This window comes from Hypomesus nipponensis, chromosome 10, assembly GCF_054491055.1.
Source record: "Hypomesus nipponensis isolate SF chromosome 10, ASM5449105v1, whole genome shotgun sequence".
NCBI lineage: Eukaryota > Metazoa > Chordata > Actinopteri > Osmeriformes > Osmeridae > Hypomesus > Hypomesus nipponensis.
Window position 1 is genome coordinate 4,632,169 of NC_140370.1, and position 26,128 is coordinate 4,658,296.

The 26,128-nt window shown below is 42.3% G+C and overlaps 1 protein-coding gene across 2 annotated transcripts in view; it reads left to right on the forward strand.

The window, feature by feature from the left end:
• asic1c (acid-sensing (proton-gated) ion channel 1c) overlaps positions 1 to 26,128 on the forward strand; it is a 58,344-nt gene that overhangs the window by 23,941 nt on the left and 8,275 nt on the right. The window contains exons 1-3 of one of the 2 annotated variants that reach the window (XM_084707204.1): positions 22,269 to 22,910; positions 25,056 to 25,206; positions 25,957 to 26,084. In XM_084707204.1, the coding sequence (XP_084563330.1) occupies positions 22,269 to 22,910; positions 25,056 to 25,206; positions 25,957 to 26,084 (921 nt within the window). Of the gene's footprint in view, positions 1 to 22,268; positions 22,911 to 25,055; positions 25,207 to 25,956; positions 26,085 to 26,128 lie in introns of those variants that run through there. The other variant, XM_084707205.1, reaches the window with a different exon arrangement.

A 26,128-nucleotide genomic window follows, 5' to 3' on the forward strand; every position in this document is an offset into this window, starting at 1 on the left:
TTGAATGATCATTATGACTATCTAGAATGTCTTTCTTCTGGGCAAAGGCTTGTCTGTGTCAGTCAACAACCTGTTTTTCCAGAAGGTGGTTATTGGGTTAGGGTTACTCTTATTGTGACTCAAGCATCTGAAGATCCGTGCTGTATTGTCGCCAACAGGACAGACACGTCTGACACGAGAGCTACTTATCTAAATCTGCATTCGTCGAGAGGGGTGTTAAATGATGTTAAGCTTGCTCTGGAGGTGAAGAAGTCTTTGAATTACGCTCATGCTGGTTCCAGGCTGTGGGACTGTGGGCTTCTGAAAGTGCACTTTTCGCTAAGCTGCAGCCAGTTGTATCAGGACTCCACAGCTGCAGTCATGCCCCGATAGAGCGGCTGTGTCGGAATGCCTGTCACGGTCAATCTAAAATCTTTTGAACAATTTTGTCACATGAGAATAAAATAAAAAAACCTGTCATTAGTATTGAGTTCTTGTTGTACACGCTACAATCACTTTCGTGGAGAGCTTTGCATTTAAATGTGTGTGAGATGCTGTGGAACATTCCGTATGTTTATCTCTGCAGAAAAGCTTAAAGGCAAATCACTCTCTGGCTTAAAATGTGTGCATCGTTGAAGCAAACCCCACACCCCCACCCCGCAAACACACCTCAAATGTATTCTTGTCCTTAGCAGTCCACCAAACCCACAAATGAAATATGCTTCCTGTGTGACTGTAAATGTTTTTAATTCCAACAACATTTAATTACTCTCGAAGCGATTAAACAGGTGTGCTCCCTGAATGTCAGGAATAAATGGGGGCACCATGTTACGTTGTATCAGAAAATTAGCTTCTTTTCATTCCTGCACCTTCAATCATGAATTTAAAGTGAACCTGCGGGACGAGACTTGGTTTACAATTAGGAGGATCTTGAGAGAAGATTCTGCTGCCCTTGTAATAATGACGCTTAAAAAACGTCTAAATAACATTGTTGTCATGCTCATTATTTTTGTCTGAATGCATACTGTGAAGGTATATCATTTCTAATTCAACTTATGTATGAACTGAACAGTGACCATATTGTTCAAATACTCTTAAGATGAATAATATTCTGCACAGTACCTTCCTAAACAGAAACACAGGCAATTACATAGAAGAGATTTCTCAAAGATGAGTTTGTTGTCGTCCAAGCAGCAGATATACATCTATAAAAAAAAAACGATTTTTCCTTCTTGGTTTCAGACCATTCTTTATCCTAGCCAGGACAAAAAGCAAAGCAAATGACCAGCACAACTTCTGAATACTGAAGAAGTATCCATTTTTGTCATGGATTTTTGTTACCTCAAGCTGGTTCTTTAACAAATCCCCCACAGTAAATGTCTTTAACTAATGACTGTGTCCATTGTGGTGGTAACCTTTTCACCAGGCAGCCTTTACTGTGATCCATGAGGTTGCTTACTGGAAGCTTATGCTTGTTTGCTGAATTGATCGAAGGTAAGGTACATCATTTTGGATTAAGTTATGTTGGCTTTATGCAAAAGTCTGCTGTGATGTCTGTCTGCAATACACATGTTAAGCAGCAGGCTGTATCATATGTTGAAATTCTGTAGGATTCACTGATTCTGGACAAAAGAAAACAATCTTAATGTTAACACCCAAGTGAAATAGAGCCAATAGTGTGATGTTAATCGTTGACCAATAAAATGCTATTAACTGGCTGTTGTCATAAATGGTTAAACCTCAAATAGAGGATGTTTGCGTTTAGTTTCTGAAAAGGACATTGAAAAAGATGTGTCAATCTAATAAACCACAAATTCTGCATAATGAGTAGCTTTGGGAGGATTATGAGCAATGGAGAAATTCTACCCTCTGTTTAAGACTAATTGGGCTTTTATTGTGAGGATTAAGCAGGTTATCAACTCAGTAATTACTGAATGGTCTAAATTAAAATGGAAATGAAAAACATACGTTCTACAGTAAAGCACAAGCTGCTTACCTTACCATATGTTATTTTGTGAGTTTTAAATGCTGGAGATGAAGTTTTACCACGATTGTACTAAACAGTTCCTGTTAGACATCTACGGTAATAATCAATGCTAATTATATGGCTCTCCTCTATCAATTTGCCTCACCACATTAACACTGTTTTACATCTAAATGAACTGACACAGCAAAAAACGTCTAATATCTGCTTTGCAGCAGAGAAAACCCTCTGGAATCAACCCTAGTAAATCTCTTTCAAGGGTTTCTGCTCTATGCTCTTATAAATCACCTCCCTGCCCATAGCCGAGTTACTATAAATAGCATAGGTCTGATAACCATGCGTTGACTGTGAACGCTGGCCCCTATGGCTGGAGTGGATGGTGCATGCATTTCTTTCATAAAAGTAACCATTGACATCAATGACTGCTTTATCAGCATTTTCTGCCTGACCAATCTTAGGGAGTTGCCAGAATTATGTTTTGAAATTTTCCATACCTCGCAGGGAGAAAAAAACAGGAATTCCTGACATTGTGGGTTCAGGAGAGCAGAAGGAGTTATGGGGTGATTTAAATCATTGCACTTTTAAGGCAAACAGTGAGTAAAACTCATTTGATCTCATGCTAATATTTGACGTAAAATATTTTTTATTAAAAGCTTTACTTTTTAATGTTGCGTTGGGTTACAATATTGAATGCACTTCATATTTAGAGCTCATGCAGTTAGATTGTGATATTTCTGGCATGGACCCCTTCAGCCTTGCTATGATGCATTCTGTCTCCAAGAGCAATCACAGTGGAGACGTGTTCAATACCATGATAGCTTAGCCTCTGTCTCTTGGTGGTGTTGTGTCCATTCTATTGATTGGATGGAAATTAAAAGGCCTCCGATGGCTCAGCTTGAGCCTTAAAAACACCCACCTGGCATACTCACTAAAAACTGGGGAACCAAAATGTTCCATATATGCACCATATCACACAATCCCATGGTAGCTTCGGGAGCATGGGGATCTTTTACAATATACCCTCGCACGTTGGCACGAATATAGCAGTGACAACAGAACACAATCACTGTTTGCTCGAATCCGAAGTTGACAAAGTAAACTTTGTTTGACATTATTGTCTTCTTAAGGGATGAGTAATGGAAGCAATGGATGCCTGTGAAAGAGTTACAGCACCGGAAGCAAGTCCAACAGTACAAAAGCAGAGCTCTATTTTTACCCCATTGGCACATTATGCTCAGATGTTTACAGTCTGCGTAGATGCATCTGCTTTACATAGTGACTGCGGCAATAAATGAGACCCTGGCTCGACACTGGGAGCCCACACACCTTGCTGTGAGCGTGGGAGGGGAAACGGATGATGATCCACGGATGACAAATCCAGGAGAAAACGTTGGACTTTAAGTTTTTATGAAATCCAGCTGAATTTCCTCTGCATACCGTAGCAACACTTCCGGACAGATTAAAGAAGGTGCTTTCCAGTTAGGACTTCGTTTTATGGATTTCCACAGACAGGGAATGTTATAATCCCTCCAGTGCTTATACACATTAGCCATGTTTACAACAGCAGCAAGACAGATGATGAGGTTCCCTGTACAGGATCCCCCCCCCCCTCCAGTCTCAAGCTACGGTGGACTCCGCCTAATGATCCTTCACAAATTAGAAAGCTGCAGTCCTGAAAGCAAAGGCACCCTCTTCCCCATTCATCAGATCTACCAGCAGAGTGGGAACAGGCTTCCTCGGGTGGACCTTTCCCGGCTTCCTGATAAACAACTCCCACCGCTGAAATGCAGGATCTGCTGAAAGAACAGAGAGGATCAGAAGACGCATGGATCACTCAGCAAAAACCGGCTGGATTTTGGAATCAATGTTGAATTTAGCCTGCATAGACTGTAGATAGGCAGCGTCTGTTTATAAATGTTCATGACATCTGTTTTGGTTTGTTGAGGAATCTGATTAAATGACTCACATTGATCTCAGGAGCAATCAGTCTAAATCCCCATTCGCTTTGCAGTACTGTACTTCTATCTCATATATTCACATGGAGTAAAAGGCCATGATAGACTCTCCTGCAGGTGGAGGTCAGTAAGTGGCAAATGTATTTTCCATTCATCTCTGATTCCTCCATGAGCATTCACCAAGGCTGCTCAGGCTTGATTAACACCCTGTCTGGCTCTGGTTATGGAGACTGAAGATCCTGTATCTTTAATGCTGCTCCCTTTTACTCTTACTGAAATCCACATTGCTGTAAGATCATTCCCCTGGAAGGATGGGTCTCGATGACCTATGATTAAAATGTTTGAACTTGAACTTGTTTTAAAGATGACCTCACTACGAAGATACTTTTTTTTTGTCTACATAAATGACAAGGGTTCCCATGTCCAATACTGGTGTGAGGGCCTCTGCCTGGATATTTTGCTTGTCGTGTATGAATTCAGCTACTTAATCTTTGCTTCTCTAATTCAGTGGTTGGACATCAAACTGAATCAGCCTGGGGACATTTTGTCTAAAGTAGGTCTCAATATGCCTGCTCACAGTACTGAGAGTTACTCTACATGGAAGACTTCCAATGCTACGATGATATGAGATACTCTTTCAAAAGAGGCTGTCTATGCTGACCAGCAGGTCTTGGGCATGTTTGTACACACTAACAGGGTGATTTGCTGCATATTCGTAACATGATTGAATACTTGGGTATTTCATTAAACAATGTATGAAGAAAGCCTTGGCTGACTTCAAGTCAGTCGTTCCTCAGCATTTTATCAATGCCAATGTGTTGCTTGTGAAATGCTGAGCCTGTTTGCATTTCCATTATGAATTTACAGCAACAGATTCATCACGTCATTATTGTCCACGCCCACTGAACTCTCTGCTGTCTACGACCAGGGATATATGAGCGCAGCCATTTCAATTGGGTTCACCTTAAAATAATCTTAAGAATGACAAGATGATCTGGTCAATGTTTTGATTAGGTGTCCTCAGACAAGTCCAAATTATCATTTCATTTTGTGTAAAAATGGTAGACACTAGAATCCCCTGGAAAGCCTTTTATACATGTTTCCCGTCCCTCACTTTCACACAAGAGAAAAGGAACATGTCAACTCCCTGTCTAAATAAACATTGCCACCTGCTGCCAGACCCTATTAATTCAAGTCCGTGGTTGCTGAATAATTGTTTTCATTCGACCACGGCACATATTATGCTGACAGGCTTCCACTCTGTGTGATTTAAGCACACAGACTTTGAACCAAACACCGCCGTATGAAATGTCAAGCGTCGATTGCTGCTAACACTTATTACTGTAACTTCTCAGAAATAAACGCAGGCCTTTAACTAAATTGCCTCAGGACCTATGGGCAGAGACGTGATGCACTGCAGTATGATACGTGAATGGTAAAGCATGTATCCCTGTGGGAGAGGCTAGAGTGGGCTGCTCAGGATGGTAGCGTATTTACTGGGGGGGGGGGTAGACAAGTTTGTTCAGATACTGTCTGTGGGCTTGGCAGATGTACAGTGAAGTAGCGGATGGCTCTGAGGCACACTAGAGAGCTTGTTAAGGAGCCTGCTCAGAAAGAGAGGGAGTGGAAGCCTCTCACTTCACTGTCTGCTGAGGAGTCCAGCCAAACAAACACACTCAGCCCACACAACGTAGCCAATACAGGTGTGAACGCCAACTCATCACCACCATATATGGGATCCCTGGCTGGGGCCAAAATGTTGTTCTTTAAACAGTGAGTGCGTCTAACCTGCTAGGTTGCTCTAGGTTACCATACCATCACCCTTAGTGAGCATGGTTCCACACTTCCTGATATTCACTTCCTGAGTGAGCTGACGAGTACATCTGGACCATCTTATTACCAGGGCGTTCAACGGGATTGCGGAAGCATATTTAAATCCAAACTAGCTTTATATAATGCCACTACAATTATCTTCTTTGTGACTATCTAGGAGTAAATGCTACAGTCTACAATTGCATGTTGTAGTGGTAAGGTGTTGGATAGAGGTACCGTAGTCATTTTTTGGAGTGGTTAAGCAGAGTAGGTAAAGTGAGGCTTGTCACACCATTACCATGAGGTAATCTCACAGGTAAGAGCTGAGCGGATGTTTATCCAGCCCAAAATAATTAAATTCCTCATGCCTGTTACATGGCCATTACATGCCCAGGCAAGACTCTGCCTAATTTGTGAACTCAAGCCTGTTGGCTGGATAGTGGTTCCATCACACCAAAGGACTATGCAGTTGGAAAATATCAATATATAAAAAATCACCTGTCTTCACATGGTCATCTGTGATGCTCTTGCTAATTAGATTCTCAGACAACGGAAATTCATTTTGGAGATCAACCTATTGAAGTACCCCAAGAGAAGCTGGCATGCCTTTTGGATTTACTGTGATTACTGGGGCAGCTTTATGAAGTTCCCCCACGAGGGCCTGATGGAAACGTTACATCAGACTTCTCTCGTTGCTACCAGGGGCCAAGGACCATGCTCCGACTGTAGTTAAGCTAATATGTCCTGCACCGCTATCCGCACACATTCTCTCAACTGGACGAGGTCCCTTTCATGATATTCCCAGAAGTTCCACACACCTCCAGCATAATGAGTCACTCTGTGTGCGTTACTGGCTGCCTCCAGAGATTCTGTCGTAGCACTTACCTTCCCTGAATGCTGTCCCAAAGGCACTGCAGTTGGGTGCGATCACAAATAATCAGCATTTGGAAATGTGACAGGAGCAGTTTGTAGTAGAATGGAGCTAGTTTTTGAAAGGAGGGGAGGGGGATAGGGGAATATTATGACCATGTTTAGTGTGGTTCTTCTTCTGGCTAAAATGTCAGATAGCAGATGATGATTAGACTGATTTAGAACCAAAGGTCTTCTGCTACAAAATCCTCCTGTTCACCCCCAGGCTTGACTTTATTTGCAGACCCAGCAATGTTCTGTATATATATTTATTATCAGTTCAGCTCAGGATTCAACACCATCATCCCTTCCAGACTGGTCTCCAAGCTTGTGGACCTGGGACTTAGCACCTCCTTCTGCAAGTGGATCTTCCACTTCCTGACGGGGAGGCCACAGGTGGTGAGAATCGGTGACCGCACCTCATCTGTACTGATCACCAACACAGGTACCCCCCAGGGCTGTGTGCTCAGCCCTCTCCTGTTCTCCTTGTTCACTTACAACTGTGCGGCAACGCACAGCTCCAACCTCCTTGTTAAGTTTGCTGACGACACAACCATCGTGGGCCTAATCTCTGACAGTGACGAGTCAGCCTACAGAGAGGAGGTTGACACCCTGACATCATGGTGTCAGGACAATAACCTCTCTCTCAACATCAGCAAGACCAAGGAGATGATTGTGGACTATAGGAGGCGGCAGGAGGAGGAGCATGCACCCCTACTTATCAATGGATCTGAAGTGGAGAAGATCAGCTGCTTCAAGTTCCTCGGGGTGAACATCAGCAACGACCTCACCTGGTCTGTTCACACGGACAAGGTGGTCAAATCGGCTGGTAAGCGGCTCTTCTTCCTGAGGAGACTGAAGAAGTTTGGTATGGACTCAGTCATCTTCACTAACTTCACTCTAACTTTTACAGATGCATTATAGAGAGCATTCTGACTGGTTGTATTACAGTGTGGTATGGGAGCTGCACAGACAGGGACCGCAAGGCCCTACAAAGTGTGGTCCGTTCTGCTGAGTTCATCATCGGCAGGAAGCTCCCAGCCCTACAGGACACCTAACACACACTTTGCCTAAGGAAAGCCGGCAGGATTCTAAGAGACTGTTCCCACCCATCCTTCAGTCTCTTTACCCCGTTGCCTTCTGGCAGGCGTTACCGCAGCATCCGGTCGCACACACGCAGACTGGACAACAGTTTCTACCCAAGGGCCATCAGGCTTCTGAATGGTCACTGATATGGACATTGATTTACTGCACACTAGTCACTTATACACTGTCACTTTGAGCTACTGGTTGCACTATCAGTAGCATTGCACTACTTTACCTCACTTTACCTCGCCACCAGGCTCCTGTATGGTCATTGACATAGTCACTGATCTGCAATTTTGCACTATTGTACTGTACTCCACTTAGGTTAGAATAGGTTATAGGGTTGAAATAGGTTTTATGTGCATTTAGTGTTAGTGTATTATTTATTGTTACCTGTAATTTAGGAAGTTTTAGTATTAGGGTTAGTGTAGTCGATTATTTATTGCTATCTGTGTATTTAGGAAGTTTTACTTATTTAAGCTCAGCATTGATGTAAATTATGTTCTGTATACTTATGTTATGTTATGCCAGGTGCTTACGTTGTCTTGTCTGAAGAATTTCAGTGCCCAGTCTGACCTTGTGTTGTTCTGTGTATCTGACAAATAAAAGACTTGAACTTGAACTTGAGTTTCATCACAATTTTTTCACTTGTACAATAATTTTAAGTCAATAAGTTAGAACTGCCCACATACATTTAACTAACTAACATTTTGCTTTTAATTATTATCATTTAAATATCATAGAAGGGCATAGGTTGTTTTCCATATGGGAATGGCTCTATAGAATTGACAAGAAGGTAATTAGAGTTTGAGGAAGAGACATACAGGTTGGAACCTTTCCCTCTACGCTACGTATTTAATTGACCTTTTAGCATTATGAAAATGGCATCCTTGTAGCTGCTCATAGCATGTACTCAGTCATATCCAGTACACTAGCCCTGACCTGTTCCTTGCATTGGCGGGATACAAAGGGGCTGAAGAGAAGGAGCACTTAGTCTCAGAAGAGATCAGTAATCTTGACACGTGTGAATGCAGCGCCCAGCTTCTTCTCACTATAGGGAAAAGAGAAAGTGTTGCTCTGGCCGCAACGAGGCCTGATGTACAGAATTACTGATGTTTGGAGGCAGGGTATCAACCCCTGCATCTAACTTCCAGCGTGTGAAAAACTCCATTGCCCTATTGATCGAGTCTCTTCGCAACCTGTGCTTCACTCGTTTGATTACAGGAATGTGCTTTCAACACAAATGTGTTTGCTTTAATGGATAGAGGAGTACATCACTCATAGTTGACTTCTCAGCTTTTACTCTCCCAACGACCAGTGGTCCGTTGAGAGTGATCACTGGAGCTTGGACGGTACTCCCGGAGGGATAGGCCAGCTCTCCTGCTGGTCATATATGCCTGTGCAGAACTGTTGGCTCTCTGACTGTTTAAATCGAACCCTTTGCTCTCCTCTCTCTTTGTTTTACTGGGCTTATTTGCTGAGAGGACTGAGATTAGTCTACGCCCTCCTGTGTTTTCCTTGGACTACGTACCTTTAAAAGCTACTTTTTCTTATGATTGTGTATTCGATTTAAATGATTTGATTAGTAAATCGATCAAAGCCCTCTTGCCTAGAAATGCCTGCCTTACAGTATACACACTGAATTAGAAGTTAGGAATAATATCTTATTATAAATAGTTTGCTTCTGTATTTTATTTTATAGTTCTTTGGTAACTAATAACAACTAATATGTACATAATATGAGTGTTTTTGAACCATTGGATGAATTTAAAAGCTCATGTTTTTAGCTATTCACAATCAACTGTATTGCTCCGATTGTTACTTTCAGATCTTTCTTTCAAACATAAAGACATGTTCAACCACAGTGACACAATGTTAAAATAATCTTATGGTTATGGACTGGCATGACATCTGGGCCTGTGGGGGTTAAGTCGCCCACTTTTTTGAGAGCAGAAACATATTCAGGAGGACTCATTAAATATGTATGATATTGCATTACATGAGGCAGAATGCAGGGGGAAACCAGATGAGATACAAACCTAAGAGTCCAGCTCCCTCTAGTTGGCTGTTTTTGCTGTGGAGAAGTACCTGCACCAACTGTAACTATCTGACTCCCACAGAACACAATAATGCTAGTACAAAAGAAGAAGCAGGAATAAACATGTATTTATCATTCGGTAGTGACACACATACTTTCTTGGAGGAGCCGGTGTCACTGGGAACACACATGAACACATGCATGCAGAAATGTCCACCGACGACGTTAAACCTCTGCATTCTCACATCCTGTTGTCCCTCTTTCGATGGCAGCCAAGAGCAGCGATCAGCCACATTAAGGCAACTGGGAGACAAGTGCCAGGGTTCACCTCATGCCTGGACAGGGACATGGGCAGAAGAGTGATCTGGTCCACATGTTTTAGAATAATACTGTATCATATTGCTTACTGTATGCCAAATGATGGTTTTTATTTACCTTTAAATGGTATCTGGGTATTGTAATATTCTTGTACTATTCAGCTATATTTCCTTCGGTCTGGTTGTGTCATTGCAGTGGTGTGTTTTTCTTGGAACCCTCTCCACCCTCTCCACTGTGGAACCATGTCTCAAATCCCAGTGAAACTCAATCTCTCGGCCTCAATGTGCCCTCTAAGATCTCAACACGGGTTGGCTGAGGGAGCAGTCTTTCATACCTGCCTCATCACTGATGACCCACCCCCTTTCTCCCATGAGCGCTGAGGAAACTGAACCCTGGCTGTTTCGACCGCCCTGATCCATTTGGATCTGTAGATTCTCCCTGCTACCAGCCAGTCTTCACAAAGTCCAACAGCAGGACACACGTTGTCTGATTTGGAACAATGGGTTCCCCAGACGAGGAAGAACCACGCCCGGCCTCTGATATCACTGTGTATGGGGCCAACTGCACCCTCCACGGTCTCAGCCACATCTTCCTGCCCGGTGGGGTTACCATACGACGGTTGCTCTGGGCCTTAGCCTTCTCCAGCTCCCTCTCATGCTTCCTCTACCAAGTGGCTGGAATGATCATCTTGTACTACCAGTACCCTCATGTCACCATCCTGGATGAAATGGACAGTCCAGTCATGTACTTCCCAGCCATTACCATCTGCAACTACAACAGCTTCCGCAAGTCTCAGATACGTAGGAATGACATCTTCTGGATGGCAGGAATGCTGGGTGTGGAGCAGGGCGACTTTGATGACTTCATGGCTGCCCTAGGTCAGCCCACTGACAACAGCAAGTTCTTCCCCAGCAAGACCTTCAACATGCTGGAGTTTGTGCAAAGGACCAGCCACAACATGGACGAGATGTTACTGGACTGCAAGTACCGAGGCAGGGATTGTGGTCCTGAGAACTTTACAACTGTAAGTACTGGGTAGTCAGTCACTAATTCTAGAGGTATCTTGGTCTACTTGGAATCAAGTTGTGATCTGAATGAGTGATTCTGGGACCAATATAGTCTCCATAATTCCTGCACAGAGATTTAGATTGGGATTCAGGATCATCTGTTATTATTGAAATCTCACTTTCTTTAGAGGGTACTTGGGCATCAATATGCACAAATTATATAAAATAAAATAAAAACTAGCAGTTTATTACGTGATGGGTTGACTATTTCAGGGGGAAAGCATATTACAGAGAGTCTGGGCTGTCAAGAGGATGTGGAGCACGTCTGAAGATAAGCCAAATCACTTGGCAAAAAAACCAAACATGATAATGATTTTTCTGCCTTTCGTAAGACATTCTGCCTTGGAAATCCACTAAAGTATAATTAAATTGAATTATAATTTAATTCATGTGGGTCTATAGATGTAATACAGCCAGAGATGTATTACATAATCAAAGTGGTGTAATTTGATGTTGCTTCGTTTGAGATACACTTATCATAATGTTTTTACATGATACACTATACTGTAATGCATACTAAGATGTGGATTAATACATAGATTGTATGATATACATTATCTGTGCCACAAATGCCTTGAGAATGTGACGTAAGGAAAGAAGTACTGTAGCTCTGGATAACATGAATAACAAATATTGGAAGAGTAAGAAGTCAGATATGATAGAAGCAAACTGTCTGTTAACCTATACATCCCTCTGTGGCAATTCTTGTCTGATTGTTCCCAGTCACTGGGGTGACGCATGTCCCAGTGTGCCAATGCCAGTGCTATATTGTTTCTCCTTGCAAGTGAAATAACAGTCCTATTTCCAACAGTGTGACTTTGGTTGAATTGTTATGGTGTCATACAGACCCCCCCCCCCCAACCCCTTAAAGTCTTGACAGAGATCATGCATCATGTACTATGAAGCAAACATATGCCGTTTTCTAGGACAATAGACTACCATTCTGGTGTTTGTAGCATCAAAAACCAAAATGACATACAAATCCGTTTAGTAAGACATTTGGATTTTCAGCACAGGGATATTCATTTTATCCTATCTCATTTTTGTCTGCTTCTCGGTTTTTCTGTATACTAACCCCCTGCCGAGAAGATAAAGTCATGTCAGCAGATTTTGAATGGAACCTAATCGTGCTGCGGCAGAGACAGGGGAAGGATTGTGTTTCGATGAAATGGGCCATTGATTTGAGTGATGAAAGCCCAGCACCAAAATGGGCCTTCATACTGCGCAAGCTCTTTGCGACCATGCTGAAGTGAAATTGAGAGGCAAATGACTTATCATAATTACATAGTGTAGTAGCTCTACTATGGCCATTAAGACGCCTTTGTGTGAGAAACAAAGGTTTAAACTGAAAAATGATGCCTGGCTATTTAAGGTATGCCAGAACACCCACATGAGTTCAATTCCTTGGCAACCGTCACCCATAATAAAAGAAGGAAACCATTATTGAGCGTTGATGTTTTATGTCTTTGTGGATTGAAAAAAATAGTGCAGGTAATAAAGGTCATTTTTACTATAATAATTTGACACAATAGTCTTTGCTGCTTGGCTGAGGAACTGTAGTGGAATTAGCTGTGAGTGAAACAAATGGCAAGTTTTCAGATTAGGCTGTGGTCTGGGGACTGACCTTGGCTTATCATGTCCTTTATAAATGAAGGGCAAATTTCAGCTAAATGTCAGAAACTGGAGAGGCTCAAGGGCCCTAAGTATAGAGGGGGCTAATTAAAGATTCATGGTCCTCTCATGAGTTGTCCAGCTCAGCCTGTTGATTTCAACAATGTGATAAGATGGAAATTATGATTATCTTCCTCTGCACGGCACCAACATCACTGTCATGGTGGGTGCAGTACTAAAACTTAATGCATATCTATAAGCTTTCTCTAGAAGTAGATAGGAAAAACAAAAACTTGTCACTGAGCAGTCAGCCTAGTAAAAAAATAGAACTGCTCACAGAATATATTCTCCTTTGTTCTTTCCGTATTTACTAATATTGACGGGTAACAAATCCAAAAGTATGCAGTGTTGCATTACATAGCTCCGACAGAGAGAAAACACATTTATATGAGAGGGAAAAGGGAACTTTAGGTGTATAAAAAATTCTGCCATACAGCAATGGGAAAAGCAAATGTTTCATCTAATGAGCTGGAAATGGGTGCAATGACATCGAGAAATCTTGGAGAGGTAATATCAAGCTACCAGAAGCAATTATTATATTCTGTGTTCTGGGTGCTTGTATTCACAAAAGGAGAAATAGTGTCTCAGATACATTAAGATGCTGGCAGATGGTAGATGCTAAATTTACCAGAATTGTTTTACCATGTGGTATATTTCCATAATACAAATGCAGACCCTTAAGCTGCAGTGCCATGAAAAACCTTTTTCAATGGCTTGGCATCGTTTCAGCAGTTATCAAAAATGAAACAATGGCATGGTTGAGACATGAATCAGTTGAGTTACTGTCTGTTAACTGCTCTGTGTGTAGAAAATGAACTCTAATGGTTATTATCATTCCTGACATGGTTTGAAGTCATCAGTGTCTAAATGCAGATATGTGAAATGTCACATGCCCTTTCTGGTACCATCTTCATAAATGTGTCACTTTTAAATAGATGAAGAGAAAAAGTTGCTGGGGTCTCCAAACTTATCTGCGGCTGTTATGGATTGTCAATTTTTTAAGCTAAACTCTCATTTGATTATCCAATTGAATCTCATGCTGCCCACTCATGGTGTTACATAGTGTCTGTCTGAGCTGAGCTGGAGTGTGATCGATTGCCTCATTAATACCGAGAGGCGTTAGCTTTCAGCTGAACCCAACTCACAGCTCTGGTTAAGAGCCACCAGATAGGCCGGAGGAAATAAATCATCTGTCAGTGAATACATGCAGGACTCATGCTGAAGCCGGCCTAATATCATTGACATTGATTACCGGGTTAGCACTCTGCTGTGCCAACACTATAGCCGAGGATTGATACTAACGTGTTTATCCTGATCCGGTGCGGTCCAGACCAAGCTCTAATGCTGGTGGTTCAGCCTGTCTCCTCAGATTGTTGGAAGGAGAACTTTTGAAGGAAGAAAAGAGAACCTTTGGACATTTCAATGACAGTGGCTGTGACTGTATTAGTTGTTTGAATATTGATCTGTTTACAGGACATGTCCCCACTCAGATCTTCCAAATGGGCCGGATACGTACACAGTGCACCCTCACCAGGCTGTAGCCTGTGAGGCTCTCTTCATTCCTGCAAGCTCTCATAAGGAATGAAGAGAAGCAGGGTCAGGAATGAGACTGTCACCTCAGACTTTCTTTTGGAACGACTCACTCTTGACTGCTCTTGACTCTGGCCTGATGCTGCCAAAGGGGGTTGAGGAGGATGAGGGGGAACGAGGAACTCAGACAGACAGGGTTGAAGGGTCTGGATGGAGAATTCACAAGCAAAGTAGGTTTTTATCCACACAGTAGTTTGTCTGGAGGTGGGAGGAGCTTGGTGCACTTTGAAGAAACAAAGAAAGAATTAGGGGCTGAACAGAGGGAGGAATGACCAGAGTGGAGAGGGTTAGAGAGGGATAGAGAGTGATAGAGACAGATAGAGATAGATAGAGAGAGAGAGAGAGAGAGAGATAGAGAGAGATAGAGAGAGAGATCTCGGGCTCTGACACCACAATGACTCACCCCGGTCTCGGGGCCAAGCCTGCAGCCGAGTGAGCAACTGGAAACAGGCATTAGGGGAAATGAAGGGAGGAACAGTGTGAAGGAGCTGGGAATTACAAGGCTATTCAGACCGTGAGGAGAGAAGAGGGTTGCACACACACCTGTAAAAACAACAAACATACAAACCTATTCAGGAAAGAAAGACAAAAGAGAGCCACATACAACATGCTAAATGTGTTTGTCCCGACAGGTAGCTCAGCTAGCAAGTGACAGCACAGTTAATGTAAGTACAGTATTGGCAGTCAGATCAATAGCTCTGAAGACTGATGATGAAAGGATGTTACGACTGGGATGCTGGACCATGGATGCTGTTTTGCCGAGTTGCACATTGGCGTAGACAGCATACTGGGCATGCCAGTCGACAGACCCCCTTAGCATAATTAGCTTGTTAGCTTGTTAGGTTGAGACATTCGACTATGCACATCGCCCCATACAAAACAAATGGGTGCAGGACTGAGACTGCCTGACTGAGGCTGTCTGACTGAGACTGTCTAACTGAGACTGTCTGACTGAGACTGTCTGACTGAGACTGTCTGACTGAGACTGTCTGACTGAGACTGTCTGACTGAGACTGTCTAACTGAGACTGTCTGACTGAGACTGTCTAACTGAGACTGTCTAACTGAGACTGTCTGACTGAGACTGTCTGACTGAGACTGTCTAACTGAGACTGTCTAACTGAGACTGTCTAACTGAGACTGTCTGACTGAGACTGTCTGACTGAGACTGTCTGACTGAGACTGTCTGACTGAGACTGTCTAACTGAGACTGTCTGACTGAGACTGTCTAACTGAGACTGTCTGACTGAGACTGTCTGACTGAGACTGTCTGACTGAGACTGTCTGACTGAGACTGTCTAACTGAGACTGTCTAACTGAGACTGTCTGACTGAGACTGTCTAACTGAGACTGTCTGACTGAGACTGTCTAACTGAGACTGCCTGACTGAGACTGCCTGACTGAGACTGCCTGCCTCCTGGGATGGTCTCCTGTCCATTTCTACACTGTTAATGTCACTTGCCTTGTTGATCTGTATTTGATTATAATTGGGCGGAATCACCTGAGCCAACGCCTTTGGTTTGATATCAAATTATCTTTGATCTAGTTCCCTTCTCATGTCAATATCTTAGTTTTGTTTTGACTAATGGCATCTGCCATCAAAACTGGATTCTCCAAGCCAGTAAGAAACACCTCACTGAAGTGTTTCTCTTCTGATGAGTGAGTTGACATGCATCAGTTTGTGTCACTGTACATAGGAAGTTGGAGATATTTGACCTCACCTTTCTATTTGATTGGTTTAGCAAGTGAGGTATTAATTTCCACTGGTGCACATTGAAACATTTTAAATTTAGATTAGGTAATAACATATAACTTTTTATATGAAAGGTCAAGGTATGCAGTCTCTGGTTATGAATGCTGAATCATGACTTTCTCTATTAATTCTGAAAACACCACACGTTTTCCAGCTGGAATCCACACCGTTTTCATCCTTGTGTTTTTCTTTTATTCTTCATTGCCATTGTGTACCTACTGTATGTTCATGAACAATTTAAAATCTACAGAAAAAACATTTTTCATTGTATGTCATTTTATAGATATGCATAAGTTTGATCAATTGGTATGAAGGTGAATTTACTGCATGCTCCTTGAGGCCTTTTGCAAGTGCTTACTCTGCAAAATAGTGCTGTGCATGTGAAAATAACTCAAGTTAGAGTGTGTTTAAGTGGGGTGGGGGGGGATAAACCTACAGTGGATGCCTGATCTGTAGTGGTCATGTTGGAGAGGAAATGCAGGGAGCGAGTCTATCAAAGTGTGACTGTAGGCTGTGTGCAGAATGCTTGAGTGACAGAACAGTTCTGTTGCCTGAGATGGATTCTGCTTGCTCTGGGACCGGGGAACAAGAGAGTGTGTGAAGGCAACAGCATCTGTTATTTATTGATACAGACTGACTCTGCTTTCCAGCAAACCTGCGTGGGGAATAGACATGCGTTCAGCCAGACATGTCTGCAATTTGATTTCAAAGAAAGTAATGCTGAGTCCTGTCTACTCCTTTCTTGAAAACACTGGATCGGGAGAAAACAAAAGGACCGTTAGGTTACCACACTGAAAACATCACTGCTTGACTGTGTGAAGATTTGAATTTGAAGGTCAATTGAGCTTGTTACCGTTGTGGAATGATGTTTAAGAAAGTCGATTAGCTATGTTGCACAACATTTTCAATATCCTTGTACATCCCTGATTAAGTGGATTCATGTATAAATAATTGTTTTGGGCGATTGATATTTCCCCTTCCTTTCGCATATTCAGTGAGCACAACGTCACAGCATAAGCTTGTGTTTGAAATCTATTGTTGCTCTCCTCTGCTACTCCTATGGCATACTGAGTGGTCATAGATCCATGTAGACATGTAGAGAAGAGGCCACAAGATGTCACTCTCTACTTAAGAAGAGGCCAGTTACACCCGGCCAGTAGGAGGCTGTCGGAGGCGAGTAGGAGGCCAATCAAATGGATGGGAATTTGCATGCAGCTGGACCTCGTTATATTGGATGTGCTTGGGACGGTTTTCAACAACTATTTCATGTAGATCGAAAATATCATTTTGTCCCTTGGGTTCTCACTGCTGCTCAGTGCTTCTGTGATGTGCATCTTCATTAGGGTGTGCACTTATCTGGGGTGTTCAGTGTTTATAGACATGCTGGTACATGTTAAACACTGCACCAAACGTACCTGGGGTGTTCAGTCTTTATAGACATGCTGGTACATGTTAAACACTGCACCAAACGTACCTGGGGTGTTCAGTGTTTATAGACATGCTGGTACATGTTAAACACTGCACCAAACGTACCTGGGGTGTTCAGTGTTTATAGACATGCTGGTACATGTTAAACACTGCACCAAACGTACCTGGGGTGTTGAGTCTTTATAGACATGCTGGTACATGTTAAACACTGCACCAAACGTACCTGGGGTGTTCAGTGTTTATAGACATGCTGGTACATGTTAAACACTGCACCAAATGGTTTGGGGTACGTTTGAAGTCTCGTCTCCACTGCCCTTCTGTCTGTGTGTGTTTCCGAGGTGTGTCTAATTGTTGCCAGGGAAGCGATGTGTGTGTGTGTGTGTATGTGTGTGTGTGGGGGGGGGGGGTAGAGTTCTCACTGGCTCTACAGCATCTTGTCCACCCTCAGCCCTCCTAATGACTCCTCAGGATCTGAGCCTTGGTTCTCAAAGGGGTCTGACCACACTGTAATTGTGGAGCTACTCTCAAGACGTGGACTGCTGAATATCCCTATTGCCTGTCGATTTTGATTGTCAGAAATGGTTAGATTTGGTTCCAATTGGATTGAGCATAACAGATTTTTGCTCTTCTTTCCTTGTGCCAAACAGCACAGTACACATGATTTAGACTTTCAGTTGGAATAAAACATTTTTGGGCGTTTAATGAAAAATCCATTATAATCTATTATTTCAAGCATCTGGGAAAAGTAAACATCTAGAATATTTATGAGGGCAGATACTGTCTATTTAGTTGGTTAAAAGATTTACCATAAAACGACTCACTCATGATGAACATGATGTGAAAGATGAGATGAAAGTTCACTGCATTCAATCTTTCATACCTGTTTTATTGCTCACTATTTACATATTGACATCCACTGGGGCCAGAATCATAGAATAAGCCTTTAATGAATACATAAAAATAATTACATTAAAGAATTAATGAAATATATTGAGAACTGACTGGAAAAGCTTTAAAACTTGCAGTTGTCTACAGAGGTTTTGTGAAAAGAGACACGACTATATAACTTTGCGTTGAGCCTGCCAGCACTGCACTGATCAAGACGTGTCTTGTGTTCTGCCTCAAGCTATAAAAAGATCTGCCTTAGCACAGGCCTTATCAGAGGAGAAATCCAATGAGATCATCTGATAATGTACAGACTTGCATGAGAGGAGTGGAAGATATTGATTGTTTAAATATGGGCTTTGCTTTAATGGCTCAATATAGAGGGCTGGAATTAAAACAAGAGGAATGGGAAATGGGGAACCAGAGTGAAAGGCCCCAGGGAGAAGGTTATACTGAAAGGGGGGGATGATGATTATCATGCATGACATCCAGTATGTGACCCCTGGTGCTAACTGTAATTGAAGCTTTAAATTGTCTCGCTGACTCGGTATGTTTCAGACACACAGTAGAGCTATAGACTTCTGAACCAGTCTCCAGAAGGCTTCCACAGAAAATAGGCTTTAGCAATTAACGTACCAGTTAATAGGCAGGGAAAAATGTATCCAGTTCATCAATAAAGAGGTCAACTGCAAGCATTAAGATCTAAAAGCAGAAGTAATTAACATGTTTATTGAACAAAAAGATCTTAAGGCACTAAACACACAAAATACAGTAATTGTACTACTTTGATCACAGTTATAACTAGTCCTACACATGCAGTATGGTTAGGGACAAAACATGTTAGTTGTTCTTGTGAGGTCTTCCTGGAGACAGACCTTGAATGACTTTTAGGAGGACATTGTCTACAGCTTTTTTTATGATTCAGAGCTATTGCCTGATTTATCTTTTTTTGGTCAAAGTGAATCCTTTTAGCTTTTAGAGAAAGATGTTTGTTGGAATTAAGTCTCATTAAAGCAAATCTAAATGTAAAAGATAGACATTTCTTGTGAGTAAGACAACTTTAACTTCAAGTCATTCAAGCCATTGACATTCTTTTTTGTCTGTTAAATTCAAATTCAAAACGAGACATGCTCTAAAGAATGGACTGAAAGCTAATCTGCGTTTGACTTCTTCCCTACTGTTCAGTGAGTGGCTGAGGATCATTTGAAGGCTTGTGTGACACAAGGACATCGCCTTTACAATCAGATAAGATATGGCTTTGGGTAGCAGAGCCATTGACATGCAAGGGCATACATTATGTAATGGAAGGGGAATATTTAGAGAACATGGCTTCATGGCTTGCAAATATTTTTGGTTGAGCCGTTAAACTCTTTACACAAGTGTTCATCCTCGGATACATTTTCATCTGTTTAATATTTAGGCCTAAAGATTGGCATAGGCTTTTTACTTAATGAGTTTTGGGAGGCCATCAAAAACATGGATTAAAGACTTGGCCATAACAAATGTCAGTAATAGTATTTTACTAAAAAAGCAATGCTCTTGACAGTCCTGGAAGGATGTGCTACATAATACATTTACATTTAATCATTTAGCAGACGCTCTTATCCAGAGCGACTTACAGTAAGTACAGGGACATTCCCCCAAGGCAAGTAAGGCCTTGCCCAAGGACACAACGTAATTTGGCACGGCCGGGAAACCTTATAATTGGTTGCCCGATTCCCTAACCGCCGATTCCCTAACCGCTCAGCCATCTGTCCCCAGTACACCCTTAATGGCATCATTGGTCTTACCAGTAAGCACAAGGAGCACTGTGCAGTTAGAATAGATTTTTTTCAGGTAAAATTAGGAAAGCATCTGGCTCAACATCATTAAAGGTGTCATGGATGACAAGACAAATCCCCTTGCACACATTCAGAATCAGAAGAATCCGAAAGAGTTTTAATCACCATGAGGGTTTGCACAGACAAGGAATTTACTTTGTCAGGAAGGTGCCTACATTCATCATATACGATTAAATCTTCAATAAGTGGTGTAAGTTTAAACAAAAGGTTTTAATTTTTAATATAATATAACATATTAGGTATAAGATAACTATAATGTGCAATTAAAAAATACAAAATTATAAATAGGGTGCTTAGTGCAAATATGACATAAAATGACAACAAATGGCATGGGTGCAATATAGAGGCCAGTGGCAGGTGGAAAGAAACTGTTCTTGTGGCGTGAGGTTTTACATTTATATTTATTCATTTTGCAGATGCATTTATCCAAAGCGACTTCCAAGAGAGAGCTTTACAAAAGATGCATAGTCAATGATCGTAAACAACGTTTTTGATCGGTTTTGGTCCTGACGGACAGCAGCCTTCTGCCAGAGGGGAGTGGCTGAAACAGAGTGTGTCATCAGAGATGAGCCCAATGAAGGGGGTGTCGTCCGCAAACTTCAGGAGTTTGACAGACGGGTGACTGCAGGTGCAGCTCTTGGTGTACAGGGAGAAGAGCAGAGGGGAATGGACGCAGCCCTGAGGAGATCTGGTGCTAATGGCGTGTTGGAAATATTCATTTGAAGAAAATCTTCAATGAGAATTCTAACTGTCAATCATGATTAAACAGGAAGAGAAACCAATGAGTTCAAATCTCTTGACAATGTGTTCTATGATTTAGGCCATTCTTAATTTTTCATAGCTTTGAACATCTGATTGTCCTTTGGATAACTGTCGAGAAGGCTAAAATATCAGATCAGATCACTTCTAGGTGTAATTTGTTCCCTGCCTTACGAGCCCTGCAAGCTTGGACAGCCACATCACAATCACAATATATCTTTAAACACTGATTTAGCAGTCCAGTGACACTCCACACTTCCTCCTTTGTTGTAGGAGATCAAAAACATCAGGCGTCAGAAGAAGAAGAAGATCCAAAAGAAATTTTCCACTGAAAATATGAGGGTATATTTAGCATTTGTGCCGACACTAGTTGCATTTGCCAAATTGAGTACTAATAATGTAATGAATAGGCCCATGAACACAAAAAACGGCATCCTTTACGTATAAGGCTGCACTACTTTTGGAGGACTTTTCCGTTTTCAATATGATTCACATGTTGGTGTGTGGGGTAGAAAAAACCCCTCCCAATCTCCCATCTGTACCATTGGAGGGCCTATTATATCACTGAAGGAAAACAATTTCATCCACTGGCTCCACCTCATTCTTCATTCCAGAGTGGGGAGAGAAAGTAGCTGAGTCTCTCTGCTGCTTTCAGGTCCAGAGAGAAGCCTCTCATCGCAGCGTGGAGAGGGAGGAGCTGGAGCTCTCTGGACTGGCTGTGCACAAAAAAGGGGGGAAGCCGAAGAAATCTGACAGTATTGTTTGGTTCTGAAGATGAACGACATGAAGAGGAGGGAAACAATGGAGTAGGGGTACAGCTCTGTGTATTTCATAAGGAACTGATTGCTTTTGGAAGTGAAGCATTATTTTTCTTTTTTTTTTTATCTGCAATTATCGCACACATTTTTTCTGTTGATGGGAGATTGTGGCAGGTGGTAGCGTATCATCCTTTTCCTTGATGGAGTGAGCCCGGCAGTTTTGCTTCCTTGAAGAGCATTTGAATTTGTTTTTGTTATGATTCTCAGATCTCGAATCGCAATATTTAACATTGGATATCTGGCATTTTGCTTCGACTTGATCTGAGAGAAACAGCATGCAATGCGAAGAAGCCACTGTGTGTAAGATGAAAAAGCCGAACCTTGACTACTGAAAGACTCTGTTTGACATTTATCAACTACCTGAGGAAAATAGATCATGGTAAATGCAGCCACGTCAAAATCAATCACTCCGGGCTCTACAACACCTGACGATGCCCTGGAGACTCTTGGAGGAGGCGCAGACAGCAATGGGCTGAAGCCGACATGGATAGAGATCACCGTGGCTTTCATGAGACGGACCAAGGTCCACGGGCTAAAGTTTGTCTTCTCCCCAGACAAGACTAGACCCCAGCGGCTCCTCTGGCTCCTGGCTTTCTTCATCTGCGTTGGACTACTGGCCACCTGGTCATGGAACAGGATCTTCTACTTGATGTCCTACCCGGCTGTCACCAAGATCTACATGGTCTGGTCTCACAACATGTCCTTCCCAGCTGTGACTTTTTGCAACAAAAATGTGTTCCGGGTGTCGAGTCTCACCAAGGCTGACCTTTATCAGAGTGGGTACTGGATGGACTTGATGTACGCCAACCACACAGTGATGGAGAGGAGTCTGGCCATCCTCAGGGACAGCCACAAGCACAGTCTCCTCAGCCTGCTGGACTTCAAGGGTTACAGCCCTCCTCCACATGACCACGTTAACACCACTGAGATGATTGGCAGGCTGGGTCACCAACTGGAGGACATGTTACTGGAGTGCAGGTTCAGAGGGGAAAACTGCACACACAGGAACTTCAGCACTGTACGTACAACTACACACACAGAGAGACACAGAGAGAGAGGGAGAGAGAAAGAAAGAGAATGTTTTTGAGGTGTTGATGTGAATTGTATTTACAAGGAATGAATTATTCAGAAAGGGTTGTGAATAATTTGTCAAGGCATACAAAGTCAAGCTTTTCGTTTACATGTCGAAGGATATCTGATTTTGTTCCTGCTCAGACTGCTAATAGACCTGTGTTCACTTCAGTCTGATGTGTTTTCATATGCCTCATGTCTTTTATTTTGTCTTTCTCCTGTTTGTCTGTTTGTGACAAATGCAGGAAAGACAGATGGGAGCATTAATAATTCACACGTTGTAAATTAGTTCAAATGATTTTGTGATCTAAAAATTCAGATTGGGATAATACACTGGCTTTCATAGTCATATTCTCTGGAGGATGGTTGGTTAAGACAAACCCCAGTGTTAGTGTCTCCTCATGGATGCTCCTATTTTCAATTGTTGGCACATTTATGCATCAAGTTGACACAAGCTATTTCTCGACCATACAGATCGGCGAATGTGACATGACACCTTGCACGCACCAAGCGGCTGTCAGTCCAATCGAGGAGATTTTTATCGCCAGTTAGTTCTGGTTTTATCTGATGAAATGAGATTCCATCTTAATGAGGACTTTTGTCCTTACATCCAGTCTTTTGTCCGTTAGAATAAAGAAGACTCCTCACGAAATGGCCATCTCCATCCATTCATAGTAAGCCTTTGCTGAGATGTAAGTAAATTGTCAGATTGGAGGTCACGTCTTATACATAGAAGATAGACTGCCATTTTGGGGCTGAAGGAAGCCTGTTATTTCAAGGCCCTCATTAAAGGCAGCAGCAGGATCCAGAGCCCTGTCAAGTCTGTCTGAGCCCCATGTAGGTCTGTCTCGACATGGACGGCTGCCTCTGATCCCCCGGCTACGATGCACTGTCAGAGTTAGCACCATCATCCCTCTCCCTAGAACTTCCCTTCACTGGATATTGAAATGGAAACCTTGAGCCCAGGGGACATAGAACCCCTCTTCAGAGTTAAATATAGAGCTGCAGCGACAGACCATTAAGCCGAGAACATGGATTACTATTGAATCCTGTGATGCAGCTGATCTCAACCTTTGCTTGGCTCCGTTCCGTTAATTCACCAGGTCAGAGGGGAAAGGACTGGATTGATTCATGTTCTTCGTGTGTGTGCGTATGTGAGTTTTAGGAAAGCTGTTACTTTTGTCTTCCAATAGGGCATATCACATCTTGTGAATATAAAGAAACACTTGGGAAATCACAGTATGACACTCATGCTTAGAACTGATAAAACCTTTAGAAGGGTTTGTGACCAATCCATTTTCACACTCCACATTCCAACTCAATTAAATCATCTCAGCCTGCGAACTGTATTCAGATTTGCATGCTGTAAGAGCCTTTATCCTTTTTAACTTGCAATCTATGGTCATTTATAGCTCCCTGCTCTTGTCAGCTGTAAAAACCTGATTCTGTGGTCTGGGAATCACCTGAGGCTTGTTTCTATTCTGTTGGCAGAGATTATAATAAAGTTACCGGTTGCATATAGAACTAGTAAAATAAAGAAATGCCTAAATATGTAATTTGTTTGGAGTGGTGCTTTGTTGAGAGATTCTAAAAGTATGAAGAGGGATTGCTGTCTTTCGTAAAACCAGCCGGGTATTTGCAGCTAGTGAACCGTGCATTGGCGTGCATCATGAATACCATCAGCTTCATTGACACAAATGCATCCTTCGAAATAGACCCTTAAGACAAAAGACACATGAATTGCTCCCGGCAATCCAGTTTAGGGTGGGGCAGGTTGTGAGTGTGTGAAGCTTTGATGCATTTGGATCAGCTAGAATTTTCCATTTGTGATTCTTCAGAAGTCTGTGAATTACTCAGGAGGACGAGAAAAAGAATAGAGTAAAGATTGCCTGTTGGCACTCCAAAAATGTCATTAATTCCTTGATTGGATCAGAATCCTGTTTAGGTTTTATTTGTTATTTTTCCCCAAATAATTACAGCACCTCTGCAGACATGAACTGCCTACAAATCCACAGCTAAATAGATAAAAAACAGTTAGGGTCAATGGAAATGCATTTGCAGTGCATTCACATGTGTGGTGTTCTTTTCCCAGATCTACACTCGCTATGGAAAGTGCTACACCTTCAACTCTGGACTGGACGGTAACCCACTGTTGACCACATTAAAGGGAGGCACGGGAAACGGACTGGAGATCATGTTGGATATTCAACAGGATGAATACTTGCCAGTTTGGGGGGAGACAGGTGAGTGGACAGTTGCCTCTCTCTAGGACGCTCATTTACATGGCCCAGCCGGTTTGCCATAAATATTGTGTACCTTTTCTCTACTATGAAGTTTTCTCCATGTAATGGACATAACACAACTTTTGGTGAGTTGTGAGTATCCTGGCTAAGAACGCACATGGTTTCATAGCAAATGATCATAAAAAGACATACTGTATTCAATAATCTCCGTTTGTTTAGCAATTTTTATTGATTTTCCATTAAACCACGTAGCATTTTCTACATCACATATTGGACCAAATGTATACAAACATAGTATGGCTGTGTTATACAGATCCTAACCAATGTGAAAGATACCCACCCAACCATCCCAGTTTGACCTTTTAGATCCAGATCTCCACAAGAATAATTGTCTATAATCTCTATGTTAAAACTATTTAGTTTGTGGTTTAAACTATTATGACATAGTTTCAGACAAACATTACATGTAACAAAGCAAAATCCTTGTAATGTTGCGTTCCCTAACCAATCGTTCCTCTTTTTAGACACTTTTAGGACTGTCTTCAAAATCAATCATTTGACGATGTATTTCATAACCAACTGACACATGCTGCACACCATTAGCACTGTGATCAAGCCTACATACTTTGATACAATGCACCCACTGACCACTCGAACACACCTGTCACAACCAGTGATGCCTCTTGCCAGAGACAGAGAGGCTCTTGTTGGCTTTCTGTTGTTACATTCTTTGGCCTGCTGTATCCACAGACGAGACGTCCTACGAAGCAGGCATCAAGGTTCAGATCCACAGCCAGGACGAGCCCCCGTTCATAGACCAGCTGGGATTTGGTGTGGCCCCTGGTTTTCAAACTTTTGTGTCATGTCAGCAGCAACTGGTACCTAAATGCTCAGCCCTCTTGCACAAACACTAACCCTTCCA